The following is an 18,329-nucleotide window of genomic DNA, read 5'->3' as shown; positions in this document are numbered from 1 at the left end:
ACCATTTTGACCAACAAATACTTTATTCGCATTGTTCTCATACTTGATGTTCCTAAAAGCAAAGCAGCCCTTATGTTTAGACATTCTGTAATGCAAACTTAGGATCTTGATTTGTTCATATTGGGTAGACTTTGAATGTACAAATTCCATTTCCAAAACACAAGATCACAGACACTGTGATGCTTATTAGTATTTCCCTTCTGAGCCAAAACAAAACAATGTATACTTAAGGGTAAGGAGTCATTCCTCCCTCATTTAATTTATATTACGTTCAGCAACCACAGAGGCCAAATGCCTTCTTGATCTTCATCTGATATCCAAGGCTAAAGTACAATCTTGATGCTGTGACGTGTGACCAACTTAGAGGGCTCCAGTAAGGCCAGGTCATCTCTATCAAGTTGAGCAGTTGAGGAGTCAGCTTCAGGGAAGAGATTAGTTAGGAGGTGAACGATGGTGCTCTCTGTTCTTCCAAGAATTGTTCTTGGTTGCATACATACATGACATTAAATAAATATCAAATATTTGCATATCTTAATTTTCCTCCTGGGGAAGAGTTTCTTGAAAGAGAGGTAGAAGATCATTGTGATATATAGTATCAAGCAGTTTTTTTTTTTTTTTTTTGGCCATTTCTTGGGCCGCTCCCATGGCATATGGAAGTTCCCAGGCTAGGGGTCTAATCGGAGCTATAGCCGCCAGCCTACGCCAGAGCCACAGCAATGCGGGATCCAAGCCGCATCTGTGACCTACACCACAGCTCACGGCAACGCCGGATCATTAACCCATTGAGCAAGGGCAGGGATCGAACCCGCAACTTCATGGTTCCTAGTCGGATTCGTTAACCACTGCGCCATGATGGGAACTCCTCAAGTGAATTTTTTTGTTGCACTGTCAGACTGGTGCCACCTTGGCCAAACCATACAACTTCTCAGGACCATGGCTATTTCTTTTGGAAACTGGGAAAAGAACGTAGGTAACCTCCAAGGACCTCTCAGCTTTATGGATGAGTGTAGAAAACAATGAGACTCCTCCTGGCACCCTTCACAGCAAGAGCCATGGGTGCCAGACCCTATTTGTGAGTACAACATTTGATTTACTGTATGAAACAGAATTCTAACTGAACCAGTTTGTTCAGTTAGTTTTTCTTTAGAATTAAAAGTGACCTTTAATGCTAGACAATACCTTTTACTGCTAGACAATAAACTGTAAACACAAGACCTACAGAATTTCTGAATGGTATCAAATTCACTACCTCTAAAACTTTTGGATGTCTGGTTTCAACAGATAACTTACTTCCTTCATAATTTTAATATGTACCTATTTTAAATAACATTGGCCAATATATAGTATACTGCCATATGTTCAATAAATTTTATACATAAATTATCAGGCTACTGTGAAAAAAGTTAAGTCTACTCTTTCTCAAGCAATTATAAAGAAAGATCAAAGTTTTAATCAGTTGTTAGTATTATTCCTTTAAAGACTCTGGGTTATGGTAGCTATTCTTCCAAAAGGAAGAAAAATAGTATGTGCCAACCTCTGGCTCTGGTGTTCTCATATTTTTTCTTATTATGTTCACATCAGCTCATGTATTTATTCAGCAATATGCATTTGCATATGCTATGTAAAACTAAAGACAGGGTACACAGCAAAGTTACAGTCTAGGAGAAGATAGAGACATTAAAAAAAAAGTCATAAATGCATATATAATTTTAATATTCACTATAAGCTATAAAAGTAAAGTATAGCTATTATGATATCATATATTGGGGAACCTTATTCTGATTTGCAAATCAGGAGAGATACCTCTGAGGAAGTGCCATTGAACTTGGGATCTGAAGGATGTAGTTGTCCATGGGAAGAAGGTACGGGATGAAATTCCCAGGCAGGGAGGACAGAATGTGTGCAGTTAATGGAGGAAGTGAAAGAAAGCCATGCAGCTGGAGTGAGAAAGGGAGTGGACAAGGACACTAAATAAGCCAGACCAAGTGGAAGAGACCACAGTCTTGCAGAGGCCATCCGAAGGATTTTACATTTTTCCCTGAGTGTAATGGAGAGCCACTGAAGGTTTTTTAAAAGGTTAATGGCATTATCCAATTCATACTTGTAGTGATTGCTTTGGTTGCTAAATGAGAGTGGACTAGAAGGAGGGCAAGAGGGAAAGGAATGAAATCAATTAGGAAGTTCTTACAAAGTTCAGAGAAAGGTACTGGTGGCTTGAACTATGTGGTGGCCATAGAAATAGAGGAATAAATGGATTTGAGATATATTGGTGAAAACAATCCACAGGATTGATGATTTCAGAGGGTCAGGGAGAAAGATAAGTCATGTATGACTCTAAAGTTTTGTAAAAATAACCACAATATTAAAAGATGCAAAAAACAGTAAACGGCAAAATTCCATTGGCAAGCCTTTGAACTTTAGATACTAAATAAACCCAAATGCTTCTGTCATGAGTTGACTGGAGTTCTCAGAGCCACTTCTTATTGAATTCTATTTAGTTTATCAGAATCCCCCAGTAATACGCTTTGTCTGCAGCATAACAGCAGAAGTCTCCTTATTGCCTTCTCCAGAGGGCTCCTGAGATTTCTGGCAACGACTTACTTTGTTCTTTAAACCCTAAGTTATGCCCAGGTGAATAAGGACTCCAGCGTGACTCTCCTTGAGCTTGGCTGCCATGGTGACAATACTCTTGTTCTGCCTGAGAGGCTCAGACACTGTTCACCTCGTGCAGTTCCTTGTGGGTCAGATGGGTACTGAGCATTCTCTCTTGGTTGAAAGCAATTAGTGAAAACCAAAGCTTCAGGAAGTTTAGTTCTCATTTCTCTTACCGGATATTACTCACCAAAGGCCAAAGAAAGAAAGCAAAGAAAAAATTTGTCCGAACGTTAACATCAAAAGTATTTTTCAAGTCACCCATATGTTCAGAGAGAGAGAGAGAGAAACCTGAATGTTATATTGTTGCATCAGCATTTCCCAGTGAGACAGTTTTTTCTTTGTTTTTGATTCATATAGACAAACCTAAATAGACAGTGATGTATCAAGTAGGGGTGGTTATTGTGCAATGCTCCTCACAGGAAATTAGATTGTCATTTTGCCACCTCAGGAGGAGCCATCTCCTCTGTCTCCCTTCCTTTCTGTGACATGCATTTGGTTAGACAAATATTTGATTTCTTCTACCGATTTCTAAGTTCTGAGACCTCTCCCATGCCTGCCTGGCTGCATAAGCAGAAGTGGACCTTGGTTTATAGACCAAGTGAACATGTGTGTTTAAGTGTCTGTAAATTCATATAGTTTCAAAATCCCTTAGGAAGATAGGATTATAAAAGAAATCCAAGGAAAATATATGGACAAAATAGGAATTTGTTCTAACAAGTTAATTATTACCCATAACCTTATCATTTAACTGTTTAATTTAATAGTATATTTGTTTATAATAAAGGATATTCCAAGGAGTAAAAAAAAAAAAATCACTTCCCACAGCTTACAATGATTTCAGTTTCTTTATCCTAAGCTTAGTGGGATTTGATACATATCCACAAGGGGCTTAAAATGTAGCTATATTTTATTTCTTAAAAAAAAGATATAAAGCAGGAATCTAATACACAGCACAAATGAACCTTTCTACAGAAAAAAAACAAACAAACAAACTCATGGACTTGGAGAACAGACCTGTGGTTGCCGAGGGGGAGGGGGAGGGAGGTGGGAGTGGGAGGGATGTGGGAGTGGGATGGACTGGGAGTTTGAGGTTAGTAGATGGAAACCATTGCATTTAGAGTGGATAAGCAATGAGATCCTGTTGTATAGCACAGTGAACTATATCTAGTCACTTGTGATGGAACATGATGGAGGATAATGTGAGAAAAAGAACGTATACGTATATAAATACATATGTATTTATGACTAGGTCACTTTGCTATACAGCAGAAGTTGACAGAACAATATAAATCAACTATAATAGAAAAATAAAAACCTAAAAAAATTAAAAATTAAAGAAAGAGTACTTCCTAAGAAAAAGATACAAGCAAAATTTTTAAATTTAGAAAACTGATGGTAAGTACATAGATGTTTGTTCTGTTATTTTAAAAATATTATTCTGCCTGGAATATTTCATAATAAAATAAAGGAACTATAGCAAGCTGTCTAGGTCATTCATGCCTTCTTCTTTTTTGTTGTTGTTGCCAAAGAAAGTATTCATCTTTTCTGGAACATTTAGAAAAAACCTGGATCCCTATGGACAGTGGAATGATCAAGAAATATGGAAAGTTGCAGAGGAGGTAAGGATACTAATAGAATTAATTTTGAAAAAGCTAGCTAATACACAGGCAAGAGTGTTGTCATGGCTGAGATAACTTTGCACACTTACCTCTGTGCATGTGTGCACATTGTACACATGTATTACTTTGAAACGGAAAACTCTAATAGGCCTGGAACACCAGTTCTTTGGATTAGACCTACCCCTAGCCTCAGTGGTAAGTCTCCAACTATCAGGTCTCAGAGGTAGCATTGGCCTTCTCCCCCACCAGTGTGCATCAGTGGGACACGAACTAGGAGATGCCCGGACTCCTGAAGCACACAGGAGTTATTCCATACACAGAGGATCGTCTCTTTCACCCTCTCATCTACTCCCTGTCTGGATTCTGAAGCTTTCCCAGCACAAGGAGGAGGCTTTGCTTCAACATCATATGCTTCTCTGAGAAGCGTAGGTTTAGCACAAAAGGATGGTGATCACTCTAGAGCACCTGTATTTTAAGAATCATCCATTAAAGGCTTGGGTGTTCTGTTAAAGGAGCCAAGAATTCCATTCTAGCCGATGGCTAGTCTTCTCTGAAGTCTGCAGGAGTCAATTGTCTTCAGGAATGATGGCTATGAGTGCCTCTAGGCAAAATGCCACCTGACCTAGATGTGACACGCTCTATTCCTTGAGGTCATCAGGATGGATGGATTAAAATGGAATCTAAATTCCTAAATCATACCCTGTATTTACACAACAGGTGATTCATTCTAAGTGAAGGCATTGTATGAAGGAATTTAGGATTTGGGCAGAGCTAGAATGGAATTCTTGGTTCCATTTTTATAGAAACATACATTATTCTAGTTTATTAAACTTACATCCAAAGCTCTGGATGGTACAAAACTACAATTATAGGATCTAAGAACATTGAGATTCAAAGGTCTTCTTAGAGAACACTGTATTCGACTTTTTCAAACACTTGGCCCTTGTTGTAAAGCCCAATTCTGTTTATCTCAAATGTTCTTTCCTTTTCTGCCTCCCTTCAGAGTGGATGTTGCCAGAAGCTTTGAAATGCTTCTGGGTGTTAAACACTCACCCACTGAAGTGCCCAACCTTAACATGCCCCTAATAAAATTCACTTAGATTAACCGTCTTCATTATCAAAGTTTCCTTATTACGGAACAAACAGGGTTTTTTAAAGAAAACATTAACTAAATTGCAAGTGACACATTTAAAGGGCTTTGATGTGACTTCAGAGAAAGAACTATAGGAACACAATGTGGTGGGAGAGAAACTTTGAAAGGAAAACATTAGACTTTGTAAAACCTGAAAGTATTGCCAAGTTATAATAAAATGTACCGGAAATCAGATCATAAAAATAATCTAAAATTCTAGAAGACATGGTTAATATTTTAAATACCTATATAATGTAAAAATTTTACCTGTTTAGATTTTTATTTGATCAGTTCATATTTAGGTATATCTTTTCACTGATCCTTTTAAAAATAAGTTAGTTTGTAAACATAGATGCTACTGCTATCCTTACATTCATATCATGTGTTTGAGTAGCAGCGATAAGTTTTTATTGTGGAGGCCTGAGAATAGCATACAGACAAATAAGCAATAGCCCAGATAAGCAGGAAAGGCACTGGTTTACAAGTGATGGGGCCTGGACTTTAGTCCTACGTAGTCGATCATGTTATTTGCCCAAATAGGACCTTTTTGGGATATATCAATTTCTCACCTGCACAAGATACTGGGACAAAAAGTATAAACCAGGACTGGCCTGGGCAACCTGGGATTGAATGTCATCTCATCTAGTCCTTTCTGTGTGCTTGATATGACTTGTTTCTCTAGAGGGAAGGGAACTGAGTAACAGCAGAAAGTCAACCATTTGAATCTTATCTCAATAACACTTTGTTCATTACCCCCTTTTACCTGAAATGGAAATCAAAAAGCACTCCAATGACAATGTCAGGCCAAGAAGCGCTCCATCTCTACCTTGGATTTGGCCCCAGACATGAATGTGAAACCTTATCTTTGCGTATCTAGGCTGGATCATGTGAAGCCATGAGGATCATGCTTAGTTACCAGCTGGAAGCAAAGCTGGCCAGAGCAGCTTCCTGGCCCTTTGTGCCCTGGTGCTGAATTTCTTTTGCTTTTTTTGCTTTTTTTTTTTTTTTTGCTTTTTAGTGTGAAACCTACGCAGCACATGGAAGTTCCCAGGCCAGGAGTTGAATTGGAGCTACAGCTGCTGGACTATGTCAGAGCCACAGCAACGTAAGATCTGAGCTGCATTTGCAACCTACACCACAGCTCATGACAATGCCAGATCCTTAACCCACTGAGCAAGGCCAGGGATTGAACCTGCAACCTCATGGTTACTAGTCGGATTCGTTTCTGCTGAGCCACTGGAGAAAATCCCTCTAGGTTCTTAATTTCATTTTGGCACTTCACAACTTATTCTATGGGTGAATTTAAAGCAAGTTTAAAGGAGGGAAAGAGAGTTTCTATCTAAGATCTAGAGCTGAGAAGGTCTAGTTTCCCCATCTCAAAACTACTCAGGGCCAGGTAACTTCTCCCTAGGAGCACTGACTTTACCAGCTGTGTCTGTAGACCAAAGAGAATTCCAAAGGAGGCTCAGTCTTGAAGGGAAGAAAAAAATAGACCCCTAACATTGTGGTCTAATAAATTGGTAGGGTTGTTGTAAATTTTCAGGCTAATACATATCTTGGGCCTAGCCTAGGGTTTGGCAAACAAGAGTTAGTAAATAAATGCTAGCTCTTAGAATTATGTTTTCATGTGGTCTTCACCTGGCTCTCTTAAAGTTACTGTTTGACAGAATCCTAATTGTTGTCTTACTTTACTTGCTCTTCCTGGGAAATGTCATGCATCCTCTTAGCTCCCATACCTCTGTGCTGATGACTCCCAAATTTGCCTGTTTCCAGAGCTCCCTACCTGACATCTCAGCTTGGACAAGCACCTTATGTGAATAAGCGAGCATCTTAGCTGCCCCACCCGCACAACTGTCCTGTGTTCCCAATCCCAGAGAATGGCATCACCAGCTTCTCGTTGCCTAAGCCAAAACCTGGGGCTCATCCTTGACTCCCAATTTCTCCACCTGTCTCCACATACCAAGCCCTGTCAAGGCTGTCTTCTCCAAAAATCTAGAATGTATTCACTTTTCTCCATCCCCCCATCTAACAGCACTAGTAATTTTCATGTGGATTTTTGAAATAAGCTCCTGTCTTGTTTCCCTCTTATTGGCTCCTATAGCTCATTCTGCTCTTTGCAGCCTTGCATCTGATCCCTCGTTTCTCCCCTTCTTGTGGTTCCTTATTGCCCTTTAGACAAAGTCCACACTTAAAGGCAGCTTCTAATGTCCTTCATGATTTCATCCTTGCCTGCTTCTTGAAACTCCCACCTCAATTCCTCCACTGAGCAGTATCCAGCTGTGGTGAATTTCTTTGGTTCCTCTGAGATGCCATGTGCCCTCTGTTCTCCAGAGGCTTTTACACATGTTCTATATGTGGGACATCCTGCCAGCTCTCCACTGTCTGTGCCTCCTCATTATCCAGGCCTCTCCTTACACATCACTTCTTCCCAGATACCTGCCTGATGCTCCAGGTCTGAGGCAGGAGCCCCTCCTGGGACTATCCTATACCTCCAGCCCTTTCACAGCTTTCTTCACTTAGGAGAGAGGTTTACTTCTTAGCTGGTCTATGTCCTCCACCAGGTTGTAAGTTCCTCCAGGGCGGAGATGATTTGCTGTGGCATCTCCAGAGCTTAGAGTCGTATTGGGCATGTGGATGGTGTTCACTAAACAATAATTGAATGCATGATTTGATTCATCTATTGAAATGAATAAATAAATAGTTCATGTGTAATGTATCATGAAATAGCCTTGTGATTGGTACACAGCAAATGTCACCATTAGTTATGGGGACACTGAGCCTGAAGATATCTGGGCGACTTGGCAGAGGTGGGTGGTAGACTCAGAAACAGCAGCATCCTTGACTTCTGGTTCACAGGCTCTCTCAGCACCTTGAGCAGCCCCAGTGTTATCTATAGTCTCAGGCTCTTTCACCAAAGTCTTGGAGTTATCCAGTGTCACCCAGGCAGCATGTCTGTTGGTTGTAGAATGGTTTAGAATGGTTTTAGAATGGAGACTTTTTGATAGCTGTTTGCTGTTTAGGATTACTTATAAAATAGTTTCCTTCCTTACACATCAATATTCAGGTAAGTTATTTTAGAGAGCAAGCTAAGTAGCAGAACTAGGACCTCTTAAGTTGAAAATTTACCCTAGAAAACCTGCACCGTATTTAAATGAATGCCTAAAGGAGTTGAGAGAGTCTATTTTTATAAGCGCTTGCCAATGGGCTGCTCGGTCCAACCACACTTCACTTCTCTGATTTTTTTTCATGTTTCCTTGTCACAAAAGCAAACTCTTGCTCCATAATATTCCGGAGTGTGGCAATAGCAAAAATCAATATTTAGAAGAAAAGGCCTGGTCCTTTACAGACTGTAACACATTTTTCAGTTTGATATGTCACAAAATAAAATTTCTTCTTTGTAAATAGCTGTTTGGAAGTACATATAATTTATTAGCTCAACCACATAAAGCCAGCAAATTCTTTTTTTCCTAAAGTTCTTTATATCCACAAACTTTTGATGCTCTGACTTATTTTTTGATGCTGAGTTGGAATGAAAATAATTAGAAATGTTTAGAGCCCAATAATTTTTAATTCACCTTAGTTTGGAGCGAGCTAAGCTAAAGTTTGTGTTTGATTTTAATCTATTGAAAAATGAGCACAAGGCACCAAGTCCAATCTCTTGGGGTAGAACATGATGGACGTTAGAATGAGAAAAAGAATATATATATATATATATATATATATATATATATATATAAATATATATGTATGTATGACTCAGTCACTCTGCTGTACAGCAGAAATTGACATAATACTGTAAATCAACTGTAATGAAAAAATAGTTTGTGACAGTAGTGTAAATAACATTCATCTTGGGAATATTTGTGTGTGGGGGGGGTACATGAATGTATTTATTTTTAAAGAATTCTGCTGTTAAAGATGACTAAGTTAGATGATCTCTATAGCAAGTTCCGCTTCAGTCTCTTTTTTCCCCCATAGCACTTTTCTCTTTCAACAGTAATTTCCCACTTATTATTTTCTTCCTGTCTGAACCATGAGTTCCTTCAAGGCAAGTCCTGGTATGATTCATCTTTGCATTCCCAGGTCCGCCATAGTACCTAAAGTTTAAGAAACTCTCTTTAAGAGTCTGTTAAGGAACACATGACTAAGCATCCAAACAATCACGAGGTTAATTTAATCCGTTCTTATCAGCACATGGAGTTGGTAACAAGAACTTTGTCTCTTTTTTAAGAAAACAATTACTAGTCTATCTTGCTTCCCAGTTTCTCCCCAAAGACTATCACAATATCTGGCACATTTGTTAAATATTCACTGACTGCAGATTTAGAGTTTTACTAACGTATGTTGACTTTTCTCTAGTGAATATGATTTTAAAAGATTTTTACTATGATTGATAGTAAAACAGTGAGACAGGAATGTGGCAAAATGAGACAGATTCATCTGTCTCACCATCACTCGTTTTATGCCATTTTGTTTTCTAAATATCGATAGTGCTACATATTTAGGTACTTAATTGTTTCTGTTAAGAAATAATTTTATTTGGGCAAAAACCACATGCTTTGCTCAGCTCTTTATCATAGGAAAGTACAAAGTATAACACACTAAAATAGCTCTCTCCCAGCATGACCTTAGGAAATTAGGGTATGATTGGTGTGACTCTAGAGAGACTGCATGCTGCAACATTCTCACCAGAAACTTGACCTTGTCACTAGGGGCATGATATAAATGACTAGTGTCAGAATACTTCCTGCTAACTTACTTTCCAAGGTAACTTGTAAAGGAAAGATCTTACAAATCTTATTGTCATACCAGGGAAATGTTTCAGTGACCTGGCCCACATCTTGGGATTTCCCAGGCTCTCACTATACTTAGAGTTAGGCCTGGTGAGGTGCTTACCTCTGTGGTAGCTCTACCCACAGATTATCTCATTTCATCCTCATTACAAGCCTTTGAAGTCTATCCTATTATTTTCCCCATTTTTCCCCAGTGAGGTAAGTGAGACTTCCAGTAACATACCTGACATCATCAGCAAACCATTGGTGGAGGGCAGACCAAAAGCCACTTCTGTTTGACCCCAGAGTCTCTCATCAGTACTTTCCTTGATGCTTAATTTGAGTTAAAAAATTCTCAAATATTTCTGACTGACCTGAAATGAAATACTGACATATCTATCAGTGTTAAAGAACTTCTGGAGTTCCCATCATGGCACAGGGGAAACAAATGCAACTAAGAACCATGAGGTTGCAGGTTCGATCCCTGGCCTTACTCAGTGGGTTAGGGATCTGGTATTGCCATGAGCTGTGGTGTAGGCTGGCGACTACAGCTCCAATTAGACTCCTAGCCTGGGAACCTCCATATGCTGTGGGTGCGGCTCTAAAAAGACAAAAAGACAAAACAAACAAACAAATAAAACCAACCTTCTTACATTACAATTTGTTTTTAAGGGATTTTATAGTCTCTTTTTTTAATGAAACAGTTTTTTTTTTTTAATTGAAATCTAGTTTACTTACAATGTTATGTTAGTTTCAGGTGTATAGTAAAGTGATTCAGTTATACATTTTTTTTTAATTTTATTTTTTTAGTCTTTTTGCCTTTACTAGGGCTATACCCGTGGCATACGGAGGTTCCCAGGCTAGGGATCTAATTGGAGCTGTAACTGCCGGCCTAGGCCAGAGCCACAGCAACTTGGGATCCGAGCCACTTCTGCAACCTACACCACAGCTCACAGCAACGCCAGATCCTTAACTCACTGAGCAAGGCCAGGGATCGAACCCACAACCTCATGGTTCCTAGTTGGATTCGTTAGCCACTGAGCCACAACGGGAACTCCTCAGTTATATATATATTTTTTCAGATTCTTTTCCCTTATAGGTTATTATAAAATATTGAGTAGAGTTCCCTGTGATATACAGTAGGTCCTTGTCGGTTATCTATTTTATATATAGTAGTGTGTATATTAGTCCCAAACTCCTAATTTATTCTTCCCCCCCTTTCCCCTTTGGTAACCATAAGTTTCTTATCTATGTCTGTGGGTCTATTTCTGTTTATTGCATCTTAAAGATGAGAAAGCAGAGGCAAACAGATAAGTGAAGTGACTTGTCTTAAATCACATGCATATTGGAGGAGCTAAAACCAGCACTCATTCACTTACCATTTGCCATTCTTCCTTAAATTTGGATTTATTTATGATTCATCAAAACTGTGTTTGTTTGGTTTGGCCAGCATTCTAGGAGCTTAGTACATATTTGTTGAACAAATGAATAATGTGTTGAGGCTGACAATGTGTCTGGCATTGGCACTGAGCTAAGGAGCACAAATCTTTACCCTCAAGCAGCTGACAGTCCAGCAGGGGAATTTACATAAATGCTTCTGTGCCTATGTACCTGACTGCCCTAAAGGATGATGAGGAGTGTCGGGAGAGTACTCCAGGCAAAGCAATGGCACAAACCTGAGAAAGTCAAGGTGTATAGGCTGTGTGTTTAATACCGCTGGAAGTAGAAGTGGAGGAGGGGGCTCAATTCTGGATGCCTTAGGTGCCACGTGAGAGGGTTCGATTATTCTGTATGAAGAAAGCCACAACAGGATGTAAAACAGAGATATATATATGGTCAAACCTCTCTTTTAGAAGGATCCCCAAGAGGATGTCAGGTGACAAATTGTCCACTTGAGATCTACAGCCTGAAGCTTGAAATAATAAGGGCCTGGACTAGGGTTGCTGTAATAGGATTAGCAAGGAGGAGGTGGAGGATATCAGAAGTATTTGGGAAGAGGTCCAGGGCTGGAGAGAAAGATGAAAAATCATTGGCTTATTGGTGGTAGTTGATACCCCAAGAATGAATGAGATCTCAGAAGGAGCATTTGGAAAGTAGGGAATGAGGAAAACTAATACTCAAGGGGCAGGAAGAAGGAGAGTTGTCTACACAAGATAATAGGAAGAAATGGTCATTGAGGTTACGGTTTCTCATAAACCAAGGAACAGATGTTTGAAGAAGAAAAAAATGTTCTGTGGTCTCAGGCAGTGGAGACAACAGGCGCATAGTCATTATTTAAGATTTCTAGATGACAAAGGGGGTAGATATTAAATAACAGCTAAAGGAGAAGCTGGAGGCAAGCGGGGGGAAGGGGGGTTGTGTTAAGAGGGGAGAGACGTAGTAGGTTCACAGGCTGAAGCCAAGGAAAACAAAAGATGAAGAAAGAAAGAGAACAAGTCCTCCAGCTTATTGCCCAGTAGTCCTTGTTCCCATTCTCAGCTCCTTGGATCCAGAATTAATTTTATGTTGGAGTCTGCCAGGATATGTTAGAGTAGTCCCCTTTGCTTAATTAATATGTTTCCACCCCCTACCATCTCAGAAACTCTTTTCAAACATTAATGAATTTTCACAAAGTGAGGTTTCTTTCATGAGAAACCGTGACAAGGAAAGGGGTATTGTCTGCAATACATATCATGAGCTCACAGTTAATATTTGCTGAACAAACATGGCAATGTGGGCCATCCATGAATTCATCACTGAACTCATGAATGTCTTTCATAAGGCCATTATCTTGTGGCCATTAACTCTGCCTGTGTTACAGATAGGTGGGAGTGCATCGTACCTTCCAATACTAAATCCAGACTTCCCCCAAGATAGGATATAATTACCTATCTATCTCTTTAGCCCTCAAACACTCAGCAATACTTGGCACAAAATATATATCAATGTATATTGAGTAAGTGATGTGATGAGGCAAGGTTTTATTTTTATCTTCTTTGGAAAGAATGAGTTTCTATATCTCATTTGCATTTTCAACCAATTATTTTCCTTTCCAGCTTAAAAAAATAAGCCATTGACCCTAACACAACTCTCATATTTGACCCCAACACTTAAGCATCTTTAAATCTCCAGTAACATACAGCTATTTCAACTCCAGTTATTTTTACTTTATAGTGTCATCAATTTCTTAAAATCAGTTTGTACAAATTAAAGAGATGAAGAGTGAGTTGCCACAGGCTGTTTTATGTACCTTCTCAGTAGATTCTTTTATACTACCTTTCATGGTCTATTATGACAGAAATGGAAAGTAGTATAAAAGAATCTGAGAGTAACTGCATTCTATATATATCTTTTCTAGAAAGCACTCAATTGTATTGTAACTATCTAGGTATGTTTTTACAAACCCTAATCTTTGCCATGGACCATTTATCATTTCTTCAATTCCTTTTGGAGGATCTGACACATAATAGGCACTCATTTAAAATCTCATGAAAGAAAAAGTACACAGCTGAAACAATCCGTAGACCAATGTTTTAAAGCTGCAAGATTATGCAGAGTCTGTTGTTCAGTTAAACCCAAATAGCAGGAGTGTGGTGGGTTGGTATGAAATTTAAACTTTGAGAACTCCTGTGTATCTTTTCAGGTTGTCAGCCTCTTAAGTGTGTTTAACCCTGTAGAATGTGAACTCCTCCTAAGCACAGTGCTTTTCATCTTTCTTTTATGCAGGTTGGACTCAGATCTGTGATAGAGCAGTTTCCTGGGAAGCTTGATTTTGTCCTTGTAGATGGGGGTTGTGTGCTAAGCCACGGCCACAAGCAGTTGATGTGCTTGGCCAGATCTGTTCTTGGTAAAGCAAAGATCTTGCTGCTGGATGAACCCAGTGCTCATTTGGATCCCATGTGAGTTTCAGAATTCCTGCTTTTTAATAACACGGTGGGAGTGGAATCATTGAAGCCTGCTTCATATTGACACAAATTTCTATCAGGCTATCATGTCTGTAAGTAGAGGACCACCCTCTAGATATGAAATAATGACCCAGTTTAACAGTTATTACTTGACGTGAACACAAGTGTTTATTTCCTAGTGTAAGAGCCACATGTTCTCTTCTGAGTGTGAATTTGGAATTTCATACAAAGTCTTCCCCCTTATCAGTGTGTGATGAAATATCCAGTTAGGCATAGTTGGATCCTTATGGTTTTCCTTACTATCCCATTTATACACTAGAAAATACTTATAGCACAAAATAAAGAACTACTAGTGATTTGACATAATGAAAAATACATTTATTGGGGAATTTTTTTTAATTTCTAAATTTTTTCCAAATATTTTTCTTATTTATTTATGAAAGCTTAGAATCTATGTCATGGTTGGAAAGCTGATTGTGACTGACTCTATGTCAACATTATGTTAAACGTATTTGAGGAAAAATGAGTGATTTAAAGAACTAAATTGATAGAACAATAGGTATGTTATCAAGGATAGAGACAGACTATTATTGTTCTGTAATGTTATATGTGGTATTTTTTTTCTTTTCTAGAACGTACCAAATCATTCGAAGAACCCTGAAACAAGCATTTGCTGATTGCACAGTAATCCTCTCTGAACACAGGATAGAAGCAATGTTGGAATGTCAACGATTTTTGGTGAGTATTTATAATTTACCTAGGATCTTATGTCTCCTTTGATTCTTGATAATAATTTCATATGTGAAAGTTCCTGCAAGTCACAGCAACGTACAAGCTCTTCCTTAAAACATGTGGCATACAGCTCCCAGATTTACTTAAAATACCTGCTCAAGTTTCTTACTTTGATCTGTGTAATAATGTGAGGTTGGAATTCAGCAACCTCTAAAATAGCGGCATAGTACTAAGTGACATTAACAAATTGGAACAGGTATACTTTTTGAGTCTTTTATTTGGGGATCAAGTCATGAAAAAGACTAAGTCCTGATGCTTTCGGTAACTAAATCTCTCTTGGATGGGATCCAGGAGGACAGGCCTGGATCATCTTCCAATCTGCTGTAGGATTTAATGCAGTAGTGAAAGGTTTATTTCATTTTTCTAGCCATTTTTTGGAGCTCAGCTTAGTGCCTCTCCCACCCTCCTTCTCATTGTACTTTCAAAACTGTCACAGATTCTTTCAAGTGATGTTTACAAATTCCCTCAGGTTTAGTCACAAGGAAATTCTGAGGATGAGGTGGACTCATTTCTGTTAAGGCTTTTGAGGCTCCTGGAGGTAAATGCTTTCCCTGGTGAGGAATGTTATTACCGCTATTATTACTAAGCTTCAAGTGACACGTTAGGGGACCGACTCACAACCTCTTGCCCGACTGTGGTCCGGTTCAACTTGAGCCTGTACAAAAGGTGCCGCAAACCCAGGCACATCCTGACCTGTTTGGAATTGCTAAGTTTCCAATCCAGCGTCGAAGAGGTTTAACTCTTGATGGTACTGTGGACTCACAGTCATTTTTAAGGTAATGCATAAGGGATCTACCATGAATAACTCTTGTTTTCCAAGGCCCCTTAGTTCCTCTAAAGTTCTCTGAAGAAGCACATTGTTCAGTATCACATCAATTAAAAAAATCTTCCAGCTTCTAAGTAGAAAATTACAGCTCATTCCACAAAGGGTAGATGCTCTGTAAAGGAAGAGGACTCAGCTGTGAAGTGAACCATCTCTGCCTGTTCAGACCACAAGCCTCTGGATGCTGTGTGTTCTTTTTGGCTTCCCTCTTCCTCTGAGCTTGTGCCACTCCTTCCTTGCTGTGGTTCGCCCTGCCTCCTTATCCAAGATCTCACTAACGGCCACTTCCCTAGGTCATAGAGGAGAACAAAGTGCGGCAGTATGATTCCATCCAGAGGCTGCTGAGCGAGAAGAGCCTCTTCAGGCAGGCGATCAGCCCCTTGGACCGCCTGAAGCTCCTCCCGCACCGGAACTCTAGCAAGCAGAGGTCTCGGTCCAAAATCGCAGCTCTGAAGGAGGAAACAGAAGAAGAGGTGCAAGAAACAAGACTTTAGAGAGCAGAACAAATGTTTGCCTGGGACGCTCATGCCTGGAGTTGCAGGAGAAAAGAGTTTCTGCTTCAGAGTATTAGGATGAATGACTTATTTTTTTTTTTAAAAAGGAAAATTTTTGGTAAGAGGAATTAATGATATTCATGTGGGTCTGGATAAATGGCTTTCTGGCAATGGCCAAATTGTGTGAAAGGTACTTCAAATCCTTGAAGATTTAGCACTTGTATTTACAAACCAGATTCTCCTGAAAACTCTTTCCTTTGGTAGTCATTAGAAAGGTGGCTGTAAACTTAAGCCGTCTTAACTCTTCAATGTGCTATTTAGTGAAATTTGTCCATTTGTATTGTTGGAGAAGAACTATAATCATGCTACTTAGAGATACAATTAAATAATGATAATTGGAAACTTTAGTGGTTTATATAAGTTTATATACCTTTCTCTTCACTCTCTCCATGATATTTAAAAGCACATGTATTATCTGTTAAGCATTCAGATTGTCCCACTTCCAAGCAAGTGGTAGAATGGTGTGAGAGTCACAAGAGAGCCCATCAAAGTATGTACCACCCCACATCTGAGTATTGTCAGGGGAGAGAACTTCCCAGTCCTGGAAATGAGTTAGTACCATTCAGCAATACACAAATTCAAATAATTCAGATAATCAGGGAACATCCCTTCTCTGGGAAATGGGTGGTTACAGACCCATGTAGGGAACAAGGATACAGCTCCCTTGATTTGGAAGTGAACGTGTCTGCTGCCAGTAAGTAACAAGCTCTTAAGACTTCTGAACTGAAGGATGGCTAGAAAAATGCTTTAATGCAAATTGCTGCAGGAAAACCCTTCTTACCACAGAAGCTCCAGGCAGATCAGCTCTGGGCACTACAGGTAGATGTACATGAAAGATCTAGGTATATAGAGGGCGATGGGGTGTGTTTTCAGGCTACCTGTATGCACTTCATACTGTATATACTAAGTGGGAGAGATAGTAGACATGCTGAAATAAGAGTCAATCATGAATTAGTTTTATATCCTTCTGTTTTATAATTTTGTGATACAAATGAAATTTTCTCTAGGAAATTGTATTTATTTTTAATAATGTTTCAAACTCATATAAATGGCTGTATTTTAAGAATGATTATATTATGAATTATATTTGTATAAAAGATTTTTTATATTTGAAATATTAACTTTTTATGGCACTAGCTATTTTTACAATACGTTATGTTAAAACTGGGAGGGGTGGGGGGGTATTGGCCAGGGTCTCTGGATTGTGTTGATAGCATAGAGAGAAGCATTAGGGCTCACACAGATGTTGCACACACCTGTGTGGTTCCCTCTTAGATGCAGTTCTAAAGAAAGCGGTACCACAAAATCTGACCACTCCTATTAAGGATACACTGCCTTCTCAACTCCAAACTAACCCTTAAGATTGTAATCTATTTATTACTGTAAGAAAATGTCATGTGTCAATAAAATCCTTAAAGCTTAGTGTTTTCAGATGTGTTCATTAGTCGTGTCTCATTGACGTCTTACTTCGGTCTCTAAGAAACATGGAACTCAAAATATGAATCTTTTCTTTAGGTATAGCTTCTTGAGCATCCCACTTGAATGAAGACACTCTAAAAATATTTATTTTTTTAATTGTGGTAAAGTATACATAACCTAAAATTTGGTATTTTAACCATTTCTAAGAATACACGCAGTTCAGTGGCTTTATGTATATTCACATTTCTGTATAATCATCGATAAATCCATCCACAGAGCTTTTTTCATCTTGCAAAACTGAAGCTCTCTAGCCATTAAACAAAATTCCATATTTATCCTTACCCCCAGCTCCTGGTACCTACCATTCTACTGTAGGTCTCTATGAATTTGACTGCTCTCAATACCTCATGTGAATGGAATCACGTGGTATTTATTCTTTTGCGACTGGCTTATTTCACTCAATAATATCTTTAAGGTTCATGATGTTGTAGTATTAGTCAGAATTTTCTTTTTAAGGCTGAATGATATTCCATTGTATATACATATATATGACAATTTGTTTAATCCATTCATCTGTCAGTGGACACTTAGGTAACTTCCACCGTTTGACTATGTTGAATGATGTTTTTATGGACATGGATGTACCAATATCTATTTGTGCCCTCACTTTCACAAATAA

The 18,329-nt window shown here is 38.9% G+C and overlaps 1 protein-coding gene across 4 annotated transcripts in view; it reads left to right on the top strand.

Moving 5' to 3' along the window:
- CFTR (cystic fibrosis transmembrane conductance regulator) overlaps window positions 1–17,662 on the top strand; it is a 190,493-nt gene extending 172,831 nt beyond the window's left edge. For 3 of the 4 annotated variants that reach the window (XM_021078522.1, XM_021078520.1, XM_021078523.1), the window contains exons 24-27: window positions 4,185–4,274; window positions 13,884–14,056; window positions 14,695–14,800; window positions 15,971–17,662. In XM_021078522.1, the coding sequence (XP_020934181.1) occupies window positions 4,185–4,274; window positions 13,884–14,056; window positions 14,695–14,800; window positions 15,971–16,171 (570 nt within the window). In that variant the 3' untranslated portion in view covers window positions 16,172–17,662. 4 annotated transcript variants of the gene reach the window in all.

The sequence above is a fragment of the Sus scrofa genome, chromosome 18, assembly GCF_000003025.6.
Source record: "Sus scrofa isolate TJ Tabasco breed Duroc chromosome 18, Sscrofa11.1, whole genome shotgun sequence".
NCBI lineage: Eukaryota > Metazoa > Chordata > Mammalia > Artiodactyla > Suidae > Sus > Sus scrofa.
This window is presented reverse-complemented; position numbering and strand designations above follow the sequence as displayed.